The sequence below is a fragment of the Cryptomeria japonica genome, chromosome 3, assembly GCF_030272615.1.
Source record: "Cryptomeria japonica chromosome 3, Sugi_1.0, whole genome shotgun sequence".
Taxonomy (NCBI): domain Eukaryota; kingdom Viridiplantae; phylum Streptophyta; class Pinopsida; order Cupressales; family Cupressaceae; genus Cryptomeria; species Cryptomeria japonica.
In genome coordinates, this window is record NC_081407.1 from 688,466,368 (window position 1) to 688,489,322 (window position 22,955).

Sequence of the window (22,955 nt, forward strand, 5' to 3'; positions counted from 1 at the left end):
TTTTCTTTGAATATTCTATGTTTTTTTGCAATATGAAGTCATCTCCTTCCCTAGATGTGAACCATCATATTTGATTTCATGTTTTGAATAGTTCTTCTACCTATTAGACAATTTCTTAGCCCTTTTATTGTGAACTATCATGCTAGCTTTCATGTTTTGAATAGTTCTTATACCTATTAGATAATTTTTAACCCATTTGTTGTGAACCATCAGGTTTGCTTTCATGTTTTGAATAGTTCTTATACCTGTTAGACAATCTCTTAGCCTATTCATAAATTAATCTTAAATTGTAGACCTTAGCTTCCAATTTTAGCTAGGCTTGTTTTACCAATGAATGAAGAGAGGGACATCAAAACGAAGCTTTGTCTTACCTATCTTCATTAGAAACCTTAGAGAAAGTATTAAATGTATGAATTGTTTACCCAGCGCTTTACAAAATGCGAGGTTCATCTAGCGGACAACAACAAACAACAAACTATATAACAAAATGTGGTAGTATCACTATGAACAATATGATTTCTCTCTACTTTTGTGAGGGGCAATTCCATTTGCTATAGCTCCTAATTTGATTATAAGTCTTATAATTTTGTATACTTTTACCTATAAGTAACAAAGAACCAAAAAATAGAAGGGAAACGAAGAACAAGAGAATGGTAGAAATTCTAGGTGAATTGAGATGTAGAGAAACACAAATATAATTCAAACAAATGAAGAAAATAGCACAAATCCAAAGCTCCTCCTTGATATTAATGGAAATGGATGATTGATTTATATGATGGAACATTAAAATCTCTCAAAAAAATAGTTTTCCGTAGAGCTAGCTAGTTACCATTCAAATCCTAGCATCATAATATGAAAAAGAGAAAATATACATAACACGTAAATGGAAATACTTGATAACATATAGATGGCTTCGTGCTCTGCCTTAATGACATTCCCGCCCAAGAAAGTTTGAAATTTGTTGTTGTCGCTTCTTGCAGGATTGCGTCCGCTGCTGGGTCAACCCATTTTACCCCAACCGTGGATGATTCCCCCCCTCCTCCCACCCGCCCCTGTCATGGGTGTTAGTGTCATTGTGGACCCTAGATCGAGGGCTCTTTCTTTTGTTGAGGGTATTGATGTCAGGGGCTTGGATGCTTTTGGTGTTGTTGGTGCCACGGTCCCTACTGTGGGTGATCTTGTTCCTCCCAAACCTTCTTCCTTTGTTGTTGGGCGAAGCTTTGATCACATGGCCAAATCTGTTGCTCATCCTCCCAAGGGGATTTGTCCTCTTCCTTGTGGAAGGACCTCCTCTGTTGTGGTCTATGGCCAGGAGGTTGTGGAAAATGTTGATTTCTACCAACATTGCGCTTTGGTTTGCAAATTTGCTAGGTTTTCGCCTTCTCTTTTGGACCTTCATTGTTGGGTGAGTGATTCTCGGAAGCCTTTAATTGCTCATGGCATTGAGATTTTTCCTTGTGCTAAAAGGCTTTTTCATTGCTTCCTTTACTTCTACTCATGATCGCGATTTGGTTTTGGGTAAGTTGTGGGCTTGGGGAGATCACTCTCTCTCTATCAAGCCCTGGTCAAATTCCTTCAACCCCCTTACCGAACCTCTTAATGTTCGTCTGAGTTGGGTCCGCCTTCCTAATCTTCCCATCCATTTCTAGGAGTTGTCTTGTTACAAGGCCATCAATAACTCCTTTGACAGCTTCTTGAAGGTTGATGATGCCACGAATTCCATGGGTCATTCTACCTTTGCCCGCCTATTAATTGATATCGACATATCTTTGCCCCTCCCTAGGGATGTGGTTCTAATGGTTGGATTATGAAAGCCTCCCCTTTCACCATCGGAGATGCTTCTCAACGGGTCACTTAGCTTCAGATTGTTCTCTCTCCCACTACAAAGGTGTTGCTACTTGGTGGAAGGATGCTATTGTTGATCACTTGACGATCAATGCTTCTAAGTCTGAGTCTGATTCTATCGACTCCTCTCAGGAGAAGGATGTCTCCTCCCGGGATGAGGTGCCCCTTACAGTTGATGAAGCCTTTGTCGACCCTCTTGTTACTATTTTTGTGGCCTCCTCTGCCCCTAAGGCTCCTACTATGCAACCATGCTCTACTCCTGGTGATTATGCTCATGTTGTTGTTCTGCAACTTCTACAACAACAGTCTGTTGTTATTTTGTAGCAGCAACAGCCTAACAGTAACTCTACGGGGTCCTCCCGCTTGATTTTTCTTTGGATGTTCCAAATGACAATATTGCTTGAACAATTGTTTGTCGCAAATGGAAGGGGAAGTCCCCCACCCCTTTCCCAAACCCCTCTTTGTCAAATTTTGGGTGTTTCTCCCCATTCTTGAGTTGAGTTTTGGGTTGTTGTAGGTTTGACAGGTTTTCATTGTGGTCTTTGGCCTTGTTGTGTTTGGCCTATCTGACCTTGTTTGTTTGAGGTTTGCACCCATGTTTAGTTTGTCTTTCCTTTGCCACCTATGGATTATTGTATGCTAATTGATAGCCTTTTGGTGTTAAAAGTTCGTGCCCTTGTAAACACTGCTATTTAATCAAAAACACATAAATAGAAATGATTCATATAGTATAATTAAATTTCTTTGAACAAAAGATTTTGTACAAAGATAAATTATCACATTATGAAAAATACTATTTCTATCTCATTTAAAATTATATCATATTAAAAATAAAAATAAAAAATACTAATTTTTTTATTAAATAAGAAAATAAAATAAATAAATAAATTGCATAACCAAATAGAAGAATCTAATGAAATCAAGATAGAAACTTACAACCATAACCACATTCAGAACTTCCAATTTCTAGAATTGAATCCTACTTACATCACACTTTTGCTTATTTGTTAAATTATGGTTCTCCAAAAAAAATCCCTATCATGACATTTATAAATTAACATTATTTCCTTGCTGGATTTAAAAATAATTAAATAAAGAATCATATGTAATGATAAATGTAGTTTGAAAGTAGACCAATAAAATGACATGAAGTACATAATACGACTTTCTTAAGACACACTTGATCCATTTAATTTGGCAATAATCAATAAACTAACAATACAGGAACATCAATTAATGAAGGGGAAAGGATAGTAGTTGTACATGTTTTAATAGTTACGGTAAAATTTGTTGATTTAATATTCAATATTTTTCACATACAGCCCTAGCTTTTGTGACTTGTTAGTGTTAATCATGAGTACTCATAATTGAATGAAATATGTCTCTTAGATCTAAAAAGCAACAAATCATGTGATGCCACATCAATACACTGATAAAACATGACAATACATAAGTGCTAGCCTAACTTTTTTGGAAGTCTGTTTAGACAGCTCAACAAAAAGCATGCCAATGTGACATCATATTTGATGATGTGGCCCTAAAACATTAGTTATAAGCAGAGTACTTTCCAAATAAGCTGCTACAAAAAAATGGGCATTATCTGAAATTGCCATGCAAGACTTCGAGAGACATGAAATTAGAATGCTCAACTGCCGAATACTCTCCCTCAAATGCCATATTAGTGCCTTATCTGTCAGACAATATAATTGTTAAAAGATTGTGTCTGCAAGATGAACCACAACTAATATTGCAAACTCTTTTGGCAACTTTGACCATAATAAAGAATGACAACATCATTATATTTGAGCCATTCGTACACAAGGCATGCATCCAAGTGCTATTACACGTTCAAGATGGATAAAATAGTCCACAACGTCAAAAAGACCTCCTACTGCTTTGAAAATGGAGCAGTAGAAGGTATCATCCCAAAAATAATGAGGTAACAAAAAGAAATCCAATGTGAGATTCATCATATTAATCTCTTTTAAAATATAACAAAATAATTTAAATCAGTTGTGTAATCTGGATCCAAGAACTCTTCGTTTGCTCTTTTCCACACCCCTTATACTGAGATTGAATCAGCTTGATCCAAGCCCTAAAAAAGAAACAGTGTAATCAATTTCGGACAAGCCTTGTTTCTCTTGTTCTCTTCAAATGTCTTATTCAGGGTGGTCCTTTTTTTTCATTTTTTAATACATATATATTGGAATTTGCTGAAAATTGCAAATATAAGACTTGACCGAAACCAGAGGAGGACACAGTCGTACCAATGCAACACAAGAGGCACTGCCAAAGACAACAAAGCTCAGCCTTAGCCATGTCTAAATAATGTTTTCAGCATACAAGGAAACTGTCTACAAGCAACTGTTCAACATGCGGCAGCTTCAAACACTATAAAGTTTGCCCGAAACTACAATACAAAGAAGGAACAGCTGCAACCAGTTCACCATACAAAAAGAAATCAGCAGATAGAAATAAGATTATCCTTCCACAAACATGAAGTTCTAGCACCGTGAAAATAAGAGTTAAGTGCTCCAAAGGCCTCAACTAGGCAATTATTTGATTTCAAAAAATTCTCCATGTTAATGTGAGCTTTTCATATGCCATTGGTTTATCCACGATAATCTGCTCTTCAAATATTTTTCTAGGGCATATGCTCTCAAAGATTGTAGTTGTCTATTTAGTAAGGCATCCTTTATATCAAACTTGGCTAAACAGTATGTTAGGATTAGTCACCTTGAGAAATCCTATACTCCAGATGTTCTGGATTCCGATGCTTCTTTGGTATTAGTGCCTAACAGGGAGATTAACGAGGCACTAATTCAAGCTCCTTCATATCCATGCTATTTACAGGCATTATTTTACCCACAATTGAATGTTGTTGCATTGTGTAAAAATCATTGGATTTATACATTAGTTGATATTCTCCCTAGTATCAAGAAACACCTGGAAATCACATTTGATGTTTCTTGACCCAAATAAGGATTTCTGCTGCAAATTTGCGCTGTTCCTCATTGTCAATGATTTTTTGAAAACATTTCATTTCTTTTTAGTCTACCAAGTTATTTTAGTATTTGCAAGTTTGTGAAACCTAACTCTTTGGCTAGTTGGGAAATAACCCTATTTCTTCTCACATCGTCATCATCACTAATCTCTCCTTCGAGACCATTTAGCCCATAGAAATTAACTACAATAAACCAACAACCAATTTTAAGTCATATTAAATTGCACGAGGTAGTTGTAAGTTATAATAATCTCCAATTATTACATTATAACATAGTCTTCTCAATAGTTTTAGTGGAAAATGAGACCTCATCTTGTTGGCTTTCTCATTCCAAAATAGTTTGACCAGTAACTAAAAACCTACATTGCAATTGCAATAACAATCGGGTGACAAATTGTATGAATATCTCATTTTGTCAATCTATTGTCAATACCTATTGGAACACAACAGCATCATTCAAGTAAAGCATAAACATGAATTTTGAGCCTGAGCTCAAACGTGAGTTTCAAGCTTTTTGGAGGGACGCATTACCAACGTGAGATCCCTTGGGGACGGGCCTTGATGACATACCCAATTTGTCCCCCTTGAAGAGATACCTTCAAGATGTCCCCACCACATCCCCCATCTCATTTCCCATGGGCACTTCTCCCCTTTCCGAGGAAAGCTTGGCACAATTGACTAAAATATATCAATAAAAGTTATCAAGGCTTGTAAACTGCCTATATTCATTTATCATCCGAGGCCAACTTGCCCTCTATTTTAGAACTGGCAAAACAATGTAAAATAGTTCTAATAATTGGCAACATGACTTGTCTTTGCTGCAAATATAACCGCCCAAAAGGTAGTTGTCATCTGTTATATGTGGCAATAAATGGCTGTATTTACACTATATTTAAAAACTAGGTAATAGTGATGCTAATGGTTCTATGATATTCAAAACAAATCTGCATCAAACAGACAAATTACCAAATTGCCTAACATGGAAAGGTTTATTCACCAGTCTCAGCTTTTGAGCTTGATTCACACGTTCCTTATTAACAATGATCATAAAAGTGAGTAGTTAGATACAGAGCTCCATATGACAGTGGCTTCGCAGCAGTCTACTCATTACATTCCAACTTACAAAATAAAGGCACTCAATTGAAATATTCCTTTTATCTGTTGTTTTATTCCTTAACTAATCAATGATCACATCAAATTTATAACATGTTAAATATATCTTGACTATAGTATTTTTTTTTTAAATCTTAAACATTTTCATTTTTGCAAATACAGTTTTGTTTTTGCCCAATGTTTCCTTTCCCCACTCTCCTCCCTACCGAAAGGGGAACTTAGGAACAGAGCAAAGGTACAAAACAATGGTAATGTTAAGTACAACAACCTTCTCAACAGTACGGAGGATTAAGTATCATTTAGTGCATTACATGTGTGTTAAGGATTGACATCAAATAATTTAACACACATTAACCGTGTTTGTATTTTTGTTGGGTTTCTGTATTTATGCAGATGGGGAGCTAGAAAGAAATTAGGAATGATATTAGAATAGAACTAACACCATGGATGACAATGTATCTCAAGGCTATGCCATCAATTTAAAAAAATGCCCATATAATTATAGATGTTTTAAGTTTTCAACCACCGTTTTGCGTTCAACAATGAAAGCCTAGAACTCTCTGGCCTCAATGAAAAAAGCTGTAACTAACCTTCGAAGCAACAAGACGGCCCAAATGAACTTTCAGGTAAGGCAAACTTTACAACTTGGACTGCATTTTATACATTTACTTTTACATTGAGAATTGGCTTTTATCCTTTTTAACTTTTTAAGGTGCTCAAACTTCATTGTTACACTGGCATGGTATATAAGCGCTACAATTTGTCATTTGAAACCCTCTTAACCATGAGGACGCGTTGTTTTTTCCCTATCCAAGTACTTGCCCAAGGTGGATCTTGCGAGACAACTTGGTAGCCTGCCCTGCTATACAAGGTTCTTGCAGCAACGTCATCTCCATATGCTCGGAGGACTAGATACTCAAAACCCCAGAGAAATGCCATAAAATCACATGCTTTAAGTAGAACTGTTGCAACCTTTCTCCTCCTGCATACATAAGTTTTGTTCCCAATGATTACATGACAAAGTGAGTACTGCATGAAAACAGTATGGTAATTTACCTGTAGTTCTCTCCAACAGCTATACCACTAACATAGAGATATTCCACTGCTCCTCCTAAATGGAACAGGACATCCTTATCTGTATATGCTGTAACATCCACGACACCAACTATTTCCTGCTTGGTTTTATTGGCCATTCCATGATCCGTAGTATCATAATCAGTTTCAGCAACCAAGCAAGCATACCTGCACATTTTTTGGCTAAATGTTATTATTGCAAGAAAAGGTGTGGCAATTAGTGAGAGGGTGTGAATACCTACAGGTAATGCTCAGTAGATGTAGCATTCCTTTCCATCCACAAGTTTCATGACAAAACAGTATTTTACCATAATAATTCTTATGATAATTAAATTGTTAAAACAATCAGATAGATATCAATACAGGTTTATGTGTATTGTTGTTGCAAGACAAAACATTCTTCTTATAGATTTTAGGCCTGGCAGTCAAAGTATTTTTTTGATTAAGAAAATTCTTACAATTGTATACAATGTTAGCTGACTTGCTGGGGAGAAGAATCATCAATAATGATTGCCACATTTGATTGAAGTTTTTAACAATAGACCAAGGAAACCAAGAAGCTCAAAGCTACTCATAATGTGACGATCTAGTTCAAAAGTAAAGACAATTAAGATTAAGAGAATCAAGACAATGGGATTGAAAACGTATCTAAGAAGACATGTATTATAGAGGATGACATTGCATGTTAGTGTTACAATTTTTTTGCTAAAAGGAAACAATAATATTGTATCATGTAATTTGAAAGTTGAAAACTGTAGGATGGGAAGCAAAACTCAATAAAAATGAACAAAGATAAACACAAATGCTCAAGTAGAATATAATGTATATAATTTGTGAATAACCACTAATAAGTCTTCACTATCCCATCGAACTTACGTAAAAAAGTGGAATATCCTAAATAGTCCTCTAATACATCTATAGGTAGTACTAATAATTTTTGGGACCAAATCATTCTTTATTTTAATTCTTATGTAAGATGCTCCACAAACCATAGTTGAAAAACTCATTGCAAGTGTTGGCCTCATTTTATAACTCGGCCTATTTTAAACTTTTCCGCGCTTATTGTCCACCATGCTAGGTCATTTTAAACCCCCAAGTGTCTTTTTCAAAAGTTTTAAGTCTTTTGCTTCCCTTTTTGGCAAGATGGGCTTTTGGCAAACTCCTTTTCAACATAACCTAAAGTTCACTAAGCTCCCTTTTGGCCAAAAGCAGTTTGCTTTCTTTTGTTGGCTAAGTTTTGTCTTCATTTTTCCCTTTCGGCAAAACTTCATCTTCACTAACTTTTCCCTTCACTGAAAGGGAAGAATCAGTCCATGGTTTTGGCGATATATGGAGTTCGCAAACCCCGATCAAGGAAATCATTGATTGCAAAAATGACTAAGGAATAAAGTTTTGGTGATTCAGTAGTTTGAGAAGTATTCTTTTTCACTGAAAAGGCTCGTTTATATGGATTGGTGTTCACCAAAGAAACGGGACTCGGACTCGGCTCGGACTCGGCAAGGCCAACTCGGACTCGGACTCGGGACTCGGCGTCAGACTCGGCTCGAAACTCGGCTGGACTCGGGATAGTGAAAAACTCAAGAAATTTAGAGATTTTTAAATATTTAAAACTTGTTTCAAACACCCTTTATTGAATACACCTTAAAGACACAATAACATCATCAAACTTGGCTCATTTGATTACATACACAAGTATACATCAATCACATAAGCATAAACGCAAATTGTAGCTGAAGAAAATAACAAACATAGATATATAAATATTGTCAAATGTATACAATATTACAAAACTCATGGAATAAAAAATCCATGTCATCATATGATCATCATCAAATGTTTCATACAAATACCAAAGGTAAATACAACTACAAGTCTATGGCTCAAAGGAGCCTGCACCCTCCGGCCCCAGCCCCCTGCGAAGGCGTCTAAGGTAGGTCCTGGATGATTCGACTGCCATAGCCGCTCCCCGTGACACCATGCCATGCTCACCAACATCAAGAACATCCGTGTCACTATCTGCCTCTGAATCTCCTGTCTGTGCTCGTGCTCTCCGCTCCTCCTCTGCCATGGCTACAGTCTCAACCTCTATATCTACCCGGTCGATCCAATCAATGTCAGACTCGGAGGTTAAATTTTCTCTACTTCTATCGACGCAGTTTCCCCCATATTTTTCGACGGGGGTTTGGGGGCAGCGCCCCCAAGGTGGGGTCAAGGGGCAGCGCCCCGCGAGGCCAAAAAAACTTATTACAAGTCTGAATTAGGGTTTCTTTGAGAGTCTTCCTTAGGGCCTGGTTTTGCTCTTGTTGCTAACTGGGTCTTGCTTGGTGAGTGAGTATCATTCTTGAAGGTCCAAGCTAGGTCAAGTTGGTGAGTGATAAAGTCTGGAATGTCATCCTGATCTTCAAATGCTCTGAAATTTGGCTAAGTCTGGAATGTCCTGATCCTGAAATTTGACTAAGTCTGGAAAACTGAAGAATCCTCCAAAAACTAGATTTTGCAATATAACTCCTGGAGGCCCGAAACCACTCTCAAACATCCTGACAGTATATATGGAATATAACTTAAAGTATAATTTCTTCTTTCTTATACTTAAATGTTATATTCCATAAAATAATCCTGACGGAGAGATCAAAATGTCAAATTTCGCACTTCCAAAAAAACTTATTACTTTTAAAAAAAACTTTTTAAAATGTTTTTTTTTTTTGTCATTTTATTAACCCAGCCAGTAGCCGAGTCTGGGGCTCAGGACTCGCCGAGTCTGGCGATTTTGAGCCAAAATCGCCAACTCGGCGAGTCTGGCGAGTTTACTCTCCAGACTCGGCCGAGTCCGAGTCCGAGCCCCTGGGACTCGTTTGGCCTGACTCGGACTCGGACTCGCCGAGTTTGGGCGATTTCGGGCGAGTCTCGTACTGTTCACCAAAACAAGAGTTCACCGAAAGAAGAGTTCTCCCAAAGAGAATTCGCCAAAATGATCAGACCAAAACCAAGTGACTTTATTAAAGGGAGCAAAGCATTAATTTTTAGGGTTTTTAAGTTTGTGAAATCCTTGTATGGCTGAAATAATGGTTTCCGATAGCTTGCAATGTTTTCAAACTCCATTTTCTACCGGAACATATAATTATTGGCAAACCCAAAGGTTCCCTACCCATTGAGATTGTTGAAAGCAAGCCTACCATCGAGATTGCTCAAAGCAAGCCTTTTCGGCGTATCTCCAAGTTTGTAAATAAACAATTTTGCTGAAAATATTGAGTTTCACAAAATGTCCGAATGAAATGTGGTCTCACGGCATGCAAGACATAATGGATTTGTTGAAGCAGCTTCTGAAACTTTGAAGTAAATGTAGATCGCAGAAGTGATGAATTTCAAATAAGTAAGGAGACTGATGATAGATAGAGGAATTAATAAGATGCCTGGACGTAGTTGGATTGAAAACCATAAAATAGCATGTGCTTTTTGCATAGGAGACAGATCACATTCACAAACTTTGGAATATGCAAATATGGAGAAATTGGCTTGGCAAATGAAGGCGGCAAGGCATTTCCAAATTCGAGACATCTATTTGACATTGAGGAAGAGAATGAAAAAGAGTTATTTGTCAGCCGCCACAATGAAAAATCAACAATTATATTTGGTTTGTTAAACGTGATCCAATTTTTAATAATAAAGTCCATGGTCATAGTATTTAACTCATTTAACAAGTTAATCTATATATGCACGAGAATGTAAAAAGATTCATTTTATCATTTGTAACTTTTCAAGAAGCAATTACGAGAAGAGGGCTGGGCTATAAATTCAAGATTTTGCGATGTAAAGGGGATCATTTTCCTGCTTCTCTTGAGAGAGCTTTGGGAAAGAGAGGCGGTATTTCTGCTGGTCTGTGACAACAATAGTCATCTTTCCAACACAGATTTTTGAACAGAGATAGAAGGGAGACTTTGAGCTCTTATGTTATTGAAGAATTGAAGGGATATTGTGGAGCTTTGTGTATATTTTGTCCCCTCTTTGATTGCAGGTTTTCTTATGTCAAGTTGCAATCTTCCTTTGATATTTCTTTGGTATATCTGGCTGCATCTATGTTTATACAGAAACTTTGTGTTCTGAACAGTTGTATGTTATTCATATGTTCAATATGCAATCACTTTCTTATCTATTTATATCTTAGGAAGAGATAATTGCTCATCTGATGAGTCAGCATTTGTGGCACAGAACTAGTTAACTTTATGTCATTTGTTTTTGTTCCTTTTTCTTCTGAGTTTATTCCTGAGGAACCTAGGTGGTTTTCTTAGTATTCCATTAGGAGTTTCTCTCTTTTCATTTCTTTGTAGTTTCCTTTACTACATTTTGGTCAAAAGCATATCCCAAAAACCCCAAATTAGATCATACAAGAGAGCTGCCCCTCTCAAACGTAGAGGAAGATTACCATTCCATTGGTGGTCTCTCCAATTGTTGTGTAGTTTTGTCACCATCACTTAGGCAAGTCATTGTTTTCTTATATTTCCAAAGTGACAAATTTGTTAACCAACAACAAGCCAAAAGCCCTAGTGGGTTACTCGCCTAACAACTTGCCAATGATTTTTTGACAAACAAAGCGACTTTTGCTAAAAACTTGCAAGTTTTTGTGAAAAACTCACCTAAATAAGTATACTTTTGTTTTTTTCATGTAATGTTAAAAGTGTTACAAGCTAGGGTTGCCGTTGCACCAAAAGATCGACCTGTCAATGCCTGATACAACCACTAGACTTATAGAATCCATAGGAGGCTGTTAAACCATGTCGTGAATCCCCGCGAGGGATGCTGGCCCACTGCCAACAACCCCCCTCCCAGTGTCACTCGTTGCGGCCTGCGTGATTCGAACCTATGACCAAGCTCTGATACCACTTGTTACAAGCTAGGGTTGTCGTTGCACCAAAAAATCGACCTGTCAATGCCCGATACAACCACTAGACTTATAGAATCCATAGGAGGTTGTTAAACCATGTCGCAAATCCTCGCGAGGGACGCTGGCCCAATGCCAACAAAAAGAACTGTTCCACGAAGACACGTCCCCCCCCCCCCCAAAAAAAAAAACCCATGTCCCCTATAGGGGAATGTTTCCGAGACTTGGGGACTTGGGGCAAACATCCCCCCATAACACTACCACCTCTACCAAGGGCACCACTTGGTTGCTTGCTAGCCTTTCATGGGGCACTCACAAAGATGTTATATTGCAGATTTTGCTTTGAAGATTTCAGTTGACCTCTTTTTATATAAGCACCACCCCCCCCCCCCCACTGCTCCGTTGTCGTCCCCTCACCATCCCCAAATTTAGGCCCTTGGTCCCCCCATCTCCCTATCCCCCCATCAGGAAACTCCATGGAACATTGGAACTTAAAAGTTTTATATGATTTTTCAAGGATTTTTATAAACAACAAAGTGCCAAACACCAAATTTCTCTCTTAAGTGATAAAATTGTGAAAATGGCATAAGCAATGAAATGAAGGTTTGTGTGTATTCAAAGACATTTGGGCTTGATGGCAAGGGCTCCACTCCTTGACCCCACCTGTTGACATGTTTTTTATTACAGCGCCTAACACAAAATAAAGTTGCCTAACAATCACTTCACTCTCTCTTGATCAAAGTACGATTGTATGCTGAGATTGCAGTAAGTTCAAACAATCGACTCCAAGGTTCCTATATGCAACGGACGTGACTCAGTTGGCCTAATGTGATATGTTGGTAATCCAAGGGGCCTTACATTTGGATCATTCTTTCACTTCTTTGTTGTAGCATGGAACTTCATCATCGGAAATGGAAATTTTGCGATGCTTCTGCTTCAAATGAACTAAACTGGAATCAACTGAAATTTAAAGGGAAAAGGGTTAGAAGGATGTAAATCTACTCCTAAGGGCAATGATATCAACAGATAGAGCTCTAATGGACGAATTCCAAATAAACCATGCTCTGTTTCGCCAAATTTAACTACAACTCCGCAAGAACCGGTGCAATCTTTTGAGGATGTTGAAGGATTCACACATTGAGAAAGTGCATTTGAATACCCAACACGATGCAATCCAAACGACTATTCACAATCGAACTTAGCAAAAATTTGGTGGCTCAGGCTAACTTTACACTGCAACTTATAATCAACAAGATGCAAAAAGTATGAACCATGGAAATTCATCAAACACCATTGCATTCTCCATTGAAATCAAAGCACTATACTACTTCTACTTTAAGTGAGGAAGATGAAACCATGCAAGTTTTGAAAAATAACGTAAGTGGACACCATCAAAGAACAATGTTACCATCAGAGAACAATGTTTCATTGTTACTATCTCAAAAACTTATCGCAACAATTTCATACAAATCCCCCTCCTTACAAATGAAGGGGTCACCCCTTTATATAGACTTCAAGCCTTGGCTACATGCAAAACCCTAATTAGGATTTGCCCTAAAAGATTCCCACACATGATGCAACAAGGTGGGAATATTCATTGAATGCCCACTTTTCCCATTTACAATAAATTCCTACATGCCCAAAATGGATGGTGTCCACTTGTGCATTAAATGCACCATCTTCATTAAATTCGCCCAACATGCAATAAAAATTCCTCCATGCAAAACTGCTCACGCTGCCATAAATGCCCATCATCTCTGCATGTGACGGCTGCATGCAAAAAGATGCTCCACTACCTCAACATGTGTTGACCTGGCTGCCACTTTGCGAGAAACCCCTGGAGAGAGAAGACTTCCTGAAAAGAATTTTCTTGAGATTTTGAATTTGCCCAGCCTTGGAGAAGATTTTTCATCAATTTTCAACATCTCCTATTTTTTAGGAACTTTTTCAAACTTGATTTTTGGGTTCCAAGAGAGTGAAAATTATATCACGATTCCAAATCTATCATCATTTTGAATTTTGGATGATTTTTTACGTCCGAAAATGGATTTTTAAAAAAATTTCCCAAGGGGAATTTTCTTGTACAGTTCATCCTTAATTTCCCTCCCTGAAGTATAATTTTATTTTATTTTTTCACCTTCAATTCATCCTAGCGTGGAATTCATGTTGTGAAGGAAATCTCCTTTGGAAAGAAATTTCTTCCTTACCCCTGTCCAACACTTCATCTCCAACTTAAGTGCTAAAAACACATGGTGAAGGAAAATTTTGCTTGAGGAGGAAAAATTCTCCATACCCTTCATTTGGTGCCCATTCTTGACCTTGATTCTACTCTACCCTTGAGGAAGGAAATTCTTCATGCCTTAGCCAATTTTTCATGATTTCCAAGAACTATGTCCTGAAGGAAGGAATTTCCAATACTTAGTCAATTTTGCACTTTTTCCAAGAATTCTATCCTTAAGGAATTTCCAACACTTAGTCAATTTTTCCACTTTCCTAGAACTGTCCTGAAGGAAGGAATTTCCAATACTTAGTCAATTTTTTACTTTTTCCAAGAATTCTATCCTTAAGGAAGGAATTTCCAACACTTAGTCAATTTTTCCACTTTCCTAGAACTGTCCTGAAGGAAGGAATTTCTAGCACTTTGTCAAATTTTCACTTCTTCCAAGAATTCTGCCCTGAAGGAAGGAATTTTGAACACTTGGTCGATTTTTTGCTTTTCCTACTTTTTAGGAATTTTTTCAAATTTGAGTTCCAAGGTCCAGGAGAGAGAAAATTCTCTCACTTAGCCAAATTTGTCATCATTTTGAAATTTGGATGAATGTTCAAGCCTGAAAAAGGATTTTTCAATTTTTTTCCCAAGAGGAATTTTCTTTTCAATTTCATCCTTGACTTCCATTTTCCTTGTTTGGGAATTTTGAGTTTCAACCTCGGGCGTGGAATTTTCACCCTGATGGAGGAATTTAACCTTTGAATGCTTTTTCCCTGATGCTTTGGTTTCAACATCCAACCTCTAACTAGGGCGCTAATTCATCTTGATGAAGGAATTTTGTGTTTTAGGGAAGAAATCCATGACCTACCTTCTCCAGCACCCTGACTTGGACTTGGGCGTTAAATTGCCATAGTGGAGGATTTTTTATTTTAAGCATTTTCCATGATCTCCTCATTTTAGCGCCCATCACTTGACTTGGGCGCTAATTCATGCTTGTGAAGGAATTTTCAAATTGAGCATTTTCTCCTTGTCTATCTCCATTTCACGCCCTGCCCAAGTTTTGGGCACTAAAACACCATGGTGGAGGATATTTCAACTTTTTGGTTTTTCCATGGCACCATCATTTTGGCGCCACCACTCTCCTTGGGCGCTAATTCACCTTGATGAAGGAATTTTCCCTTTTTTCAACTTGCCTTGACTCCTTCATTTCAGCGCTCTTCTCTTGACTAGGGCGTCATTTGGGTAGAGTGGTGAAATTTAAGAGTTTTTGGATTTTCCATGGTGCCTTGAATTTGGCGCCCAACCTCTAACTTGGGCGCCATTTTTCCTTGACGAAGGAATTTGACTCGCTTCTCTCCAAACTTAGCCAATTTTGAGTGTCTCCAGATTGGGATGCTATTTTTGGGAATTGAAGTGGATTTTTTCACCGATCTTAGAGGATTTTCATGCTTTCCACTTCTAGAATGGGCGTCCATACTTAGCCATTTTTAATCCATTTTGCCTTGAATTTTCTGGATTTAGAAATGATCATGAATGCTCAATCTTTAGTGTCTGCCTGTGAAGAACTTGCCAAAAGTAAACTTTCCAAAAATGGAAAGTGTTTCAAAATGTAAGGATTAGGGCAAAATGGGACACAGGGACACTTAATAAAAATAGAAACTTACTAAAAATAGAAATTGCTAAAAATAGTAAGTTTCACGTGCAGGTTCCTTAAATGGTCCTGATTCCAATGCAGCACTCAGTTTTTCCAAAATCCTTAAGGAAAGGCCTCAAATTCAGGTCTAAAGGTCAAAACCCTAAAACAAACAAAACATGCTCCAGACTTGAGCCAAATTCACTCAAACGAGCTGCAAACTTGATCAAATTGACCCCCAACCACTTGCAAACCCAGAGGATTGACGATACTGCCGCGAAAAGACCCAAAGAACCAAAACTAAATGACCAAGAGGACCTAAAAAGTAGGGAGTCCCCATTTGCAATGGGGCGATGTGTGAAAACATCACAACACCACCCTCTACCAAAAATGGGGAGCTCACCCAAGGCACTACCCCCGGACCCCATTGGAGGCATTTCCACTAGACGCCAAAAGGGGTGTTGCCCCCAAGCCCCCATGAGGAGCGTCTCCTCAACTCTATTGGGGCCGTTGCCCCCATGAGGGACATTGCTCCTCAACCCCATTGGGGTCTATGATATGTATCTCTAATTTTAATTTATAAATGATGAAAATCAATAATATGTTCTATAAATTTCGTAATTTATTTGTTTTTTAAGAAAAAATTTAAATATTTATGTTTTTTTAAATGTTTGATAAAACTGCCAATCCAAGTTTCACAGCCATGCCACAAACAATACCATATATTTCGCCACATCCTTATGTTCATACTATATTACTTCCACTATGATTTTAATTTTTTAATTTCATAACAAAACAAATTCCTCAATAGTTTTCTATCGTGGCTCACTCATTTGTTATATGGGCAGGCAGTGTGGATTCAATCCCTACTTTAATAACATCTAGAACTACATCCTTGTATCAAGGGGTTTCAACTTTTTGTATGTTAATTCAATTTATTCCCCTCCTCGCCTATATCATAAATTTCCATCACTACTTCCAATTGTGACAAGCTTTTAATCTCCATATCATTTTCTAAATTTCTTAATTGATCATAATATTGTTGCCATTCTTCATCATGTAATCATTGTAATGTTTTCTTAGGAATAAGAGTGAGTTTTGGATTTTCAAGTATATCAAATTCTAGAGGGTTAAATTGAATTGGTTTTGGATGTGAGGAATTGCCCTTTTGTTGCATCCATTCATCATCTTTGCAATATCCCGATCTAGAATTTAATGAATCAGCATTTATGACAATCCAAGAATATCATTATGCTGAAATGGCAGCCTTCACCAGGGCCAGGCCAAAAAGTATATCTCAGTGATAGTGTGGCAGCTTGTGATAGGTCTACAATCAGCATCCAATGTCCCATGAACCTTGGCTGTGATTTAAACCCAACAATGTGAAGGAGCTCTACAGCAATTAGCACTTACCCTAATTCCAATCACTTCAACCCTGTAGTCTGCCTAGGCAATGCCCAATGCCAATCAAAGTAGTAAGATATTGAAGGCTCAACAAGTTCTCATATATACTCAACTTTGTAAGCTCCAAATGTCACAATTTACGCTGGCAAACAGCTGTGGCCATAATCCCTTATCAATGGTAATGACTGGTAGTAATCAGGTGAATTATGTAATGTCCCTTTTCTGGATCACTTAATATTTTACCCTAAATTCACAAATTCAAATAAGACATAGAATGTAATACAGTTAGAGACATAATTCTCACCCAAGAATAAGACAGGTCTGTTTTGGAAACCTGCAACCAAGTTAGATAATAATGTAGGTATAATTCATGAGATACATCCATTTCTAGGGTTAGGAGAATATATATTTATAACACAACAAATCTAAACGATTATGTGGGAGTTCAACCATTGAGATAGGAGACATGATAAGATGCCCTAAATATCCCCTACCCTAGGCCCAAGGGTGGAAACTCCGTCCCCCTTGGCCTCATATGGTCCTTATCCATTCCCATGAGGTGGTGTACCTAGTGAGGCCTGTACACCATTCCCCTCTATCATGCCATCCTTCTCTCCTCTTATGATTGAGGATCCCCTCTAGTGTCCCTCAACAATTGATCAATATAGGGTTTGTGGGGGAGACTGCAATAGGGTGCCCTTAAAATGACCCTCCACCCTAGGCCCAAGAGCAGAAACCCTGCCCCCCTTGGCCTCATGCGGTCCTTAACCATCTCCATGAGGTGGTGTACCTAGTGAGGTATACACAGCCATTCCCCCTCCTTGCATTCCTTTCCTTACCCCCATATGATCAATTATTGTAAGCAGAAAATCATATCATTAAATGCATGCTAAATTCAAAAATTCAGATCTGCATATAACTGATATAATTTAATATATTATTACACAGATCCGCCTGCTGCATGAGAGGTTCTGCTGTTCTTCGATGATCTCATCTGGGCACTAATGTGGTCCCTTATATCCTTCACTAGACATTGGAGAGTCATGACCCTTTCCACAGGTTGCAATGATTGTGAGGGAGGCGCCCTTTCATGGTTGACTGCTGCGCCTTTGTTAATCCATGTGAACTAATCAGTTGTTATGAATGTAAACGCACCTCTATTAACTAATCAATTATAATGATTATGATCGCTGCATTATAGAAGAGATCGGATCCTTTAGGCTGATGCTGTGATGCTGTGTATTGTCAAACAAGCCCGACTTCATGGGATAAGCCCGATTGTGTTTGATTTATGAAATTGTGAAGTCTTACTTCGTAAGACAATATCATGTTCAGTTCTGTTGTTTATGGGATGTCAGGATGGGGCATGACAAATTAACAGCTGTGATCCCCTTAGTGATGCCAATAGAGTGTTGTGATGGATCAATGAATCAATGCAGCACACCCCTAACAGCAGGAAGATGATTTTGTAATATGCCAACTAGGAATTCGGCCAAATCTGATGATTTTGGTTTGCTCTCAAGTCTTTGACCAGCGAATTTGCTTTTTGGTCTTTAGGTGAATTTTTTATCTTTTTCAGTTTTTTGGGGTTTTGCTTGATTATGCCAATGGGAAATTGCGAATTGAATGCAATACATTAAAGAACAATTGACTAAAATGAATTCTCAGAATTCTGATTTTATTACCAGCAAATTACAAATTCAAGTAAATAATTATTTAAGACAACTAGAGCCAAAATTGGCCTACCAGGTGTCCTACGCTAGCCTGGATGAGCTTATTTTGATGCTGGAGGTGGTGCACAGAACAATAGAAGAGCCTCCAAGTGCTGTAAATTGCTCCATGGTGTTTTATTCTCCTAGTATATAATTACCAAAAACAATTGAATGAAGAAATAGTAGATCAGGTACTATATTCTGATTCTAGCCAGGAGAAGCCTCCAGAATTAACCAATTTTCCCCAATGAAATGCTGATGTAGTCCAAGTATGCTATGAATTCTCTGAATGAACCCCTGATTTGTCTTTATTATCTCCCAACAATGAATTCGCAAACAAATTCTGATCCTAAAACCCTCTGATTTATTTATTGACTTCACAGGCCAAGCATGAATGGTACGGCTGGCCTTGGAATAGTACAGCTGGCAATATATATCCTCCAAATTGCAATGTTGGGCCTCAAAACTGCCCAGATCTACCTTAAATATTCTGTGCTTGCTGACTGTAGCAAAATTCCTCAAGATTCGATCCTCCAATGATCAGAAATATGTCTTTTCTTGGTGCCGAAGTGCTGTAAATGGCTGGGGTATTGTCCAACCTCGACAAAATCGAGAGTTTTCGTTCTCAATTCTGATTTCACATTGCTGTACCTGCTGTTGCAGAGTGCTGCAAAGATAGAAAGTTGTAAAAAATGAATCACAATATGTCAAAATGAATGCCCATGTGTTTCCTTTAACCTCCTCTAACCCTAGACGCCACTTTTGGGAGATAGATGCTTGGAACCAAATAGAATATTCCCCTCATAAGCTACGCCCAGCTTGAGGGTCTCCTCTTCATGCTTAATGAACATCTTTTAAAAATTATTTAACTTATTTCCTAGGGGGGCGTGCAAGGTGGGGTCCAATCAATTAAATAATTAACTTTATATAATGCACTTTTATAAAGTTGCTTTTCCTTTCCACATAAAGTAACTTTATATTTAAATAATATAAAGTATGAATATAGTATTCCCTACATGCCCCGCCCCCCACCCAAAGGCTAAGCAATGAATCCTTCTGCCATCCAAATCATCACCTACCCAATGAACTTCACCTGCAGAGATGGATAACAGGTGAATCTTCACTCCTGAAGGATCACTAAGAAAGAGAGGACATTACAGATTTTTTAATTCCCAGACTCTCCATAGGGAAAATGTAGTGTAGGCAACTGCAATGACCAATCACCACTCCCTAGTGAGATCTAATTCCAACAAACTCCCTTTAACAGCTGCGATCACCCCTTATGATGTGTAAGGATGTTGCCATTTGGATAATGGCTCAATGCAGCTGCAAAGCCAGTGATAGACAACTCTAAAATAACCACTGATGGCACTTCACATAAACAACAACAAATACTTCAGTGAGCTTCTTATCTAACCAATAAGGAAACAACAACAAAGATGTCTGAAACAATCTCTGAATTCCTTGCAAATCACATTTGCCCACACAGGAAACTCCCAAACAACCAGCAAATCTAAAACTTGAGTGAGATCACCCAATTCAGCTACAATGCAAACCCCGCATTGAGATGCCCTAGATGCAATTGGGGTTTGATTTCATCCTCCAAGACCTCCAAATAGCCAATGGTTTTCATCCTTGGTTGTGAAATTGAACATGAATGCTCCAAAGTGAAAATGACAAATGAAGTCGAGCACCACCTTTTTAAACCTCCCCAAAACCGGGCCCTTGGATTATATTGCCCACCCAAGTATTCAAAAATACTTTTTATAATTAAGTGTTTAAAAACAATTTTTTAAATTAATTATAATATTATTATTAAGTTGCCCCTTAAATATAAATTGGCAGGCCCATGTAATGTCCCCTTGTTGAAATAGGATTTATTCATAAATAATAATAATAATAATAAGAAAAAAAAATATTAAAAAAAAAAAATCATATAATTAAAATTTAGTTAAGTTTAATGAATGGTCAAAAGGCATGAAATGAAAAGTTGTGACTCCCTAAAACATGAGATATAAAAGGGAGAGAAGAGATTCATTTGGGGAGAAAAGGGATGTAGGAAGAAAGAAGGGAGCAAAGGAATCAAGCAAGCATTAATGGGAAGAAGATAAGTAAGTAACTCTTTCAAAGGGGCAGCAATGATGGAGTGTTGTGACCCTTTCGAAGGGTGGTAATTGTAAGAGGTTGTGACCATTATGAAGAGGTGCGACTCTCCCTCACATTGGAGGATATAAAAGGGAGAAGTTTGCATTTGAGAAGAAAAGATCCATGGAATAGAACAAAATATCTGAAGCATTAAAAGCAGATTTAGGAGCAGACCTAAATCAAAATTATAAGAAAATTTGGAAGAATGATGAACATTATCAAAGAGATCAGAACACAAATACAAATCTGCAATCAATAATCAAGCAGGCATAAAAGGAAAAGAAGAGGAAACATTAAATCAATAACCAGAGAATCAAACCTGATGGAATAGAAAGGATTTTCATATATATATATATGAGTATAGGCAGCAGATCAGATTGATATAAACAGCATACCTGTGCATTTACAAGGTGCTTGGGCTTATGTGTTTTCAATAAGTTTATTCCATGTGTGTTTCCAAAGCCATTTCATATTGAGAATCGTCAGAACACTCTATGATCATTGCTTGAGGACAAGAAATCTTGGGCAGGGCGGACTGTAATGTCCCTACTTTGAAATAGGATTTAATAATAAAATTAAAATACAAAAGAATAAAAATATAAAAGAATATAATTAAAATTAGATTAAGTTAATGAATGGTCAAAAGACATGAAATGAAAAGTTGTGACTCCCTCAAACATGAGATATAAAAGGGAGAAGAGAACCTCATTTGTGAGGGAGGAAGAGAAGAACGAATGGAGCATGTGAATCAAGGAGGAATCAATGGAAGAAGGAATGGGAAGTAAATAAGGAAGTGACTGTTCCAAAGGAGGGCAGAAATTATGAAAGGTTGTGACTCTTTCAAAGGGTATAAAATGATGAAGGGTTGTGACCCTTTCAAAAGGGTGGTAATTATGAAAGGTTGTCTCTTTCAAAAAGCATAATTATGGAAGGTTGTGACTCTGTCAACGGGCATAAATGATGAAGGGTTGTGACTCTTTTGAAGAGTGGTGATTGTGAAAGGTTGTGACCATTACAAAGGGCAGACATGATGAAGAGGTGTGACCCTCCCTCACTTTGGAAGATATAAGGGGAGAAAGTTTCATTTGATGAGGACATGGAAGCATAGCAGGAGTTCTCATTACGCAGTCAGATCAGACCTGAACCGTGATAATCTAATCTCTTGTGGGAAAAATATAAGGTGATTCAAATAGGGGACATTACAGCCCAGCTTAAATTAATATTATTAAATCTTTAGCTCTGAAAAGGGGACATGACAATCTTCTTTTTAACGAGATTTCATCTCCCAAAGTATCATCTCACCAATCAGGATGTTTCAAATTAGTATTGACCCACCTTGTCCTTACTAAATTATAGACTTGCTCGCTGCTATCAACCTCTATTTGCTTGGCAAGGCATTATTTTGTGCTAATCATAATCATTTTGGTTTTGCAATTTTAAGTATTGGCTTGCTTTGCTCTTGTTCACTACCCTTGTGTTTATGGTCATTTTCTAATTCCGGATTGAGCCTTCTTTCTTGAAAGTGGATTGTTTGATTTGAGGTTTCTTTGTATTGAGTTTGGCTTGTAAATTATGAAGCTGCTTTTGCTGACCCATTTGTTAAGTTTTGCTGCTATTATCTTACATTCTCTTGGGCATTTACTTTCTGATTTAATCTTGATTTACAATTTCTTGTGCCAACAGCCATTTTATCTTTCAGATCTGATTTGAATTGCTTTCTTGTCTATCCTTTGCCCATTGGTTTCCTTTGTTTTTAGCTGTAGTTTTCTCTTTTGGCCATTCTATTTTGCTCGCTACTTCATTTTTATAATTTTTTTCTATTTTGGCTGCTGATAGTTCAACCTTGCTTGTCTCCTTTGGTCTCTCTTTTGCATTTTTGCTGCAAATTTTGTTAATGCATGTTGTTGTGTAGCTAGGTCGGATCCCTTCGCCAACCTAGT

The 22,955-nt window shown here is 37.6% G+C and overlaps 1 protein-coding gene across 1 annotated transcript in view; it reads right to left on the reverse strand.

Annotated features, from left to right (window-relative positions):
- Positions 1 to 6,436: 6,436 nt before the first annotated feature.
- The window catches only part of LOC131051528 (GCN5-related N-acetyltransferase 10, chloroplastic), a 33,964-nt gene continuing 17,445 nt past the window's right edge, over positions 6,437 to 22,955 (reverse strand). Inside the window, exons 3-4 of the mRNA XM_057986097.2 lie at positions 7,019 to 7,204; positions 6,437 to 6,944 (exon numbers count right to left, since the gene is read on the reverse strand). Of these exons, the coding sequence (XP_057842080.2) occupies positions 6,716 to 6,944; positions 7,019 to 7,204 (415 nt within the window). The 3' untranslated portion in view covers positions 6,437 to 6,715. The remainder of the gene's footprint in view (positions 6,945 to 7,018; positions 7,205 to 22,955) is intronic.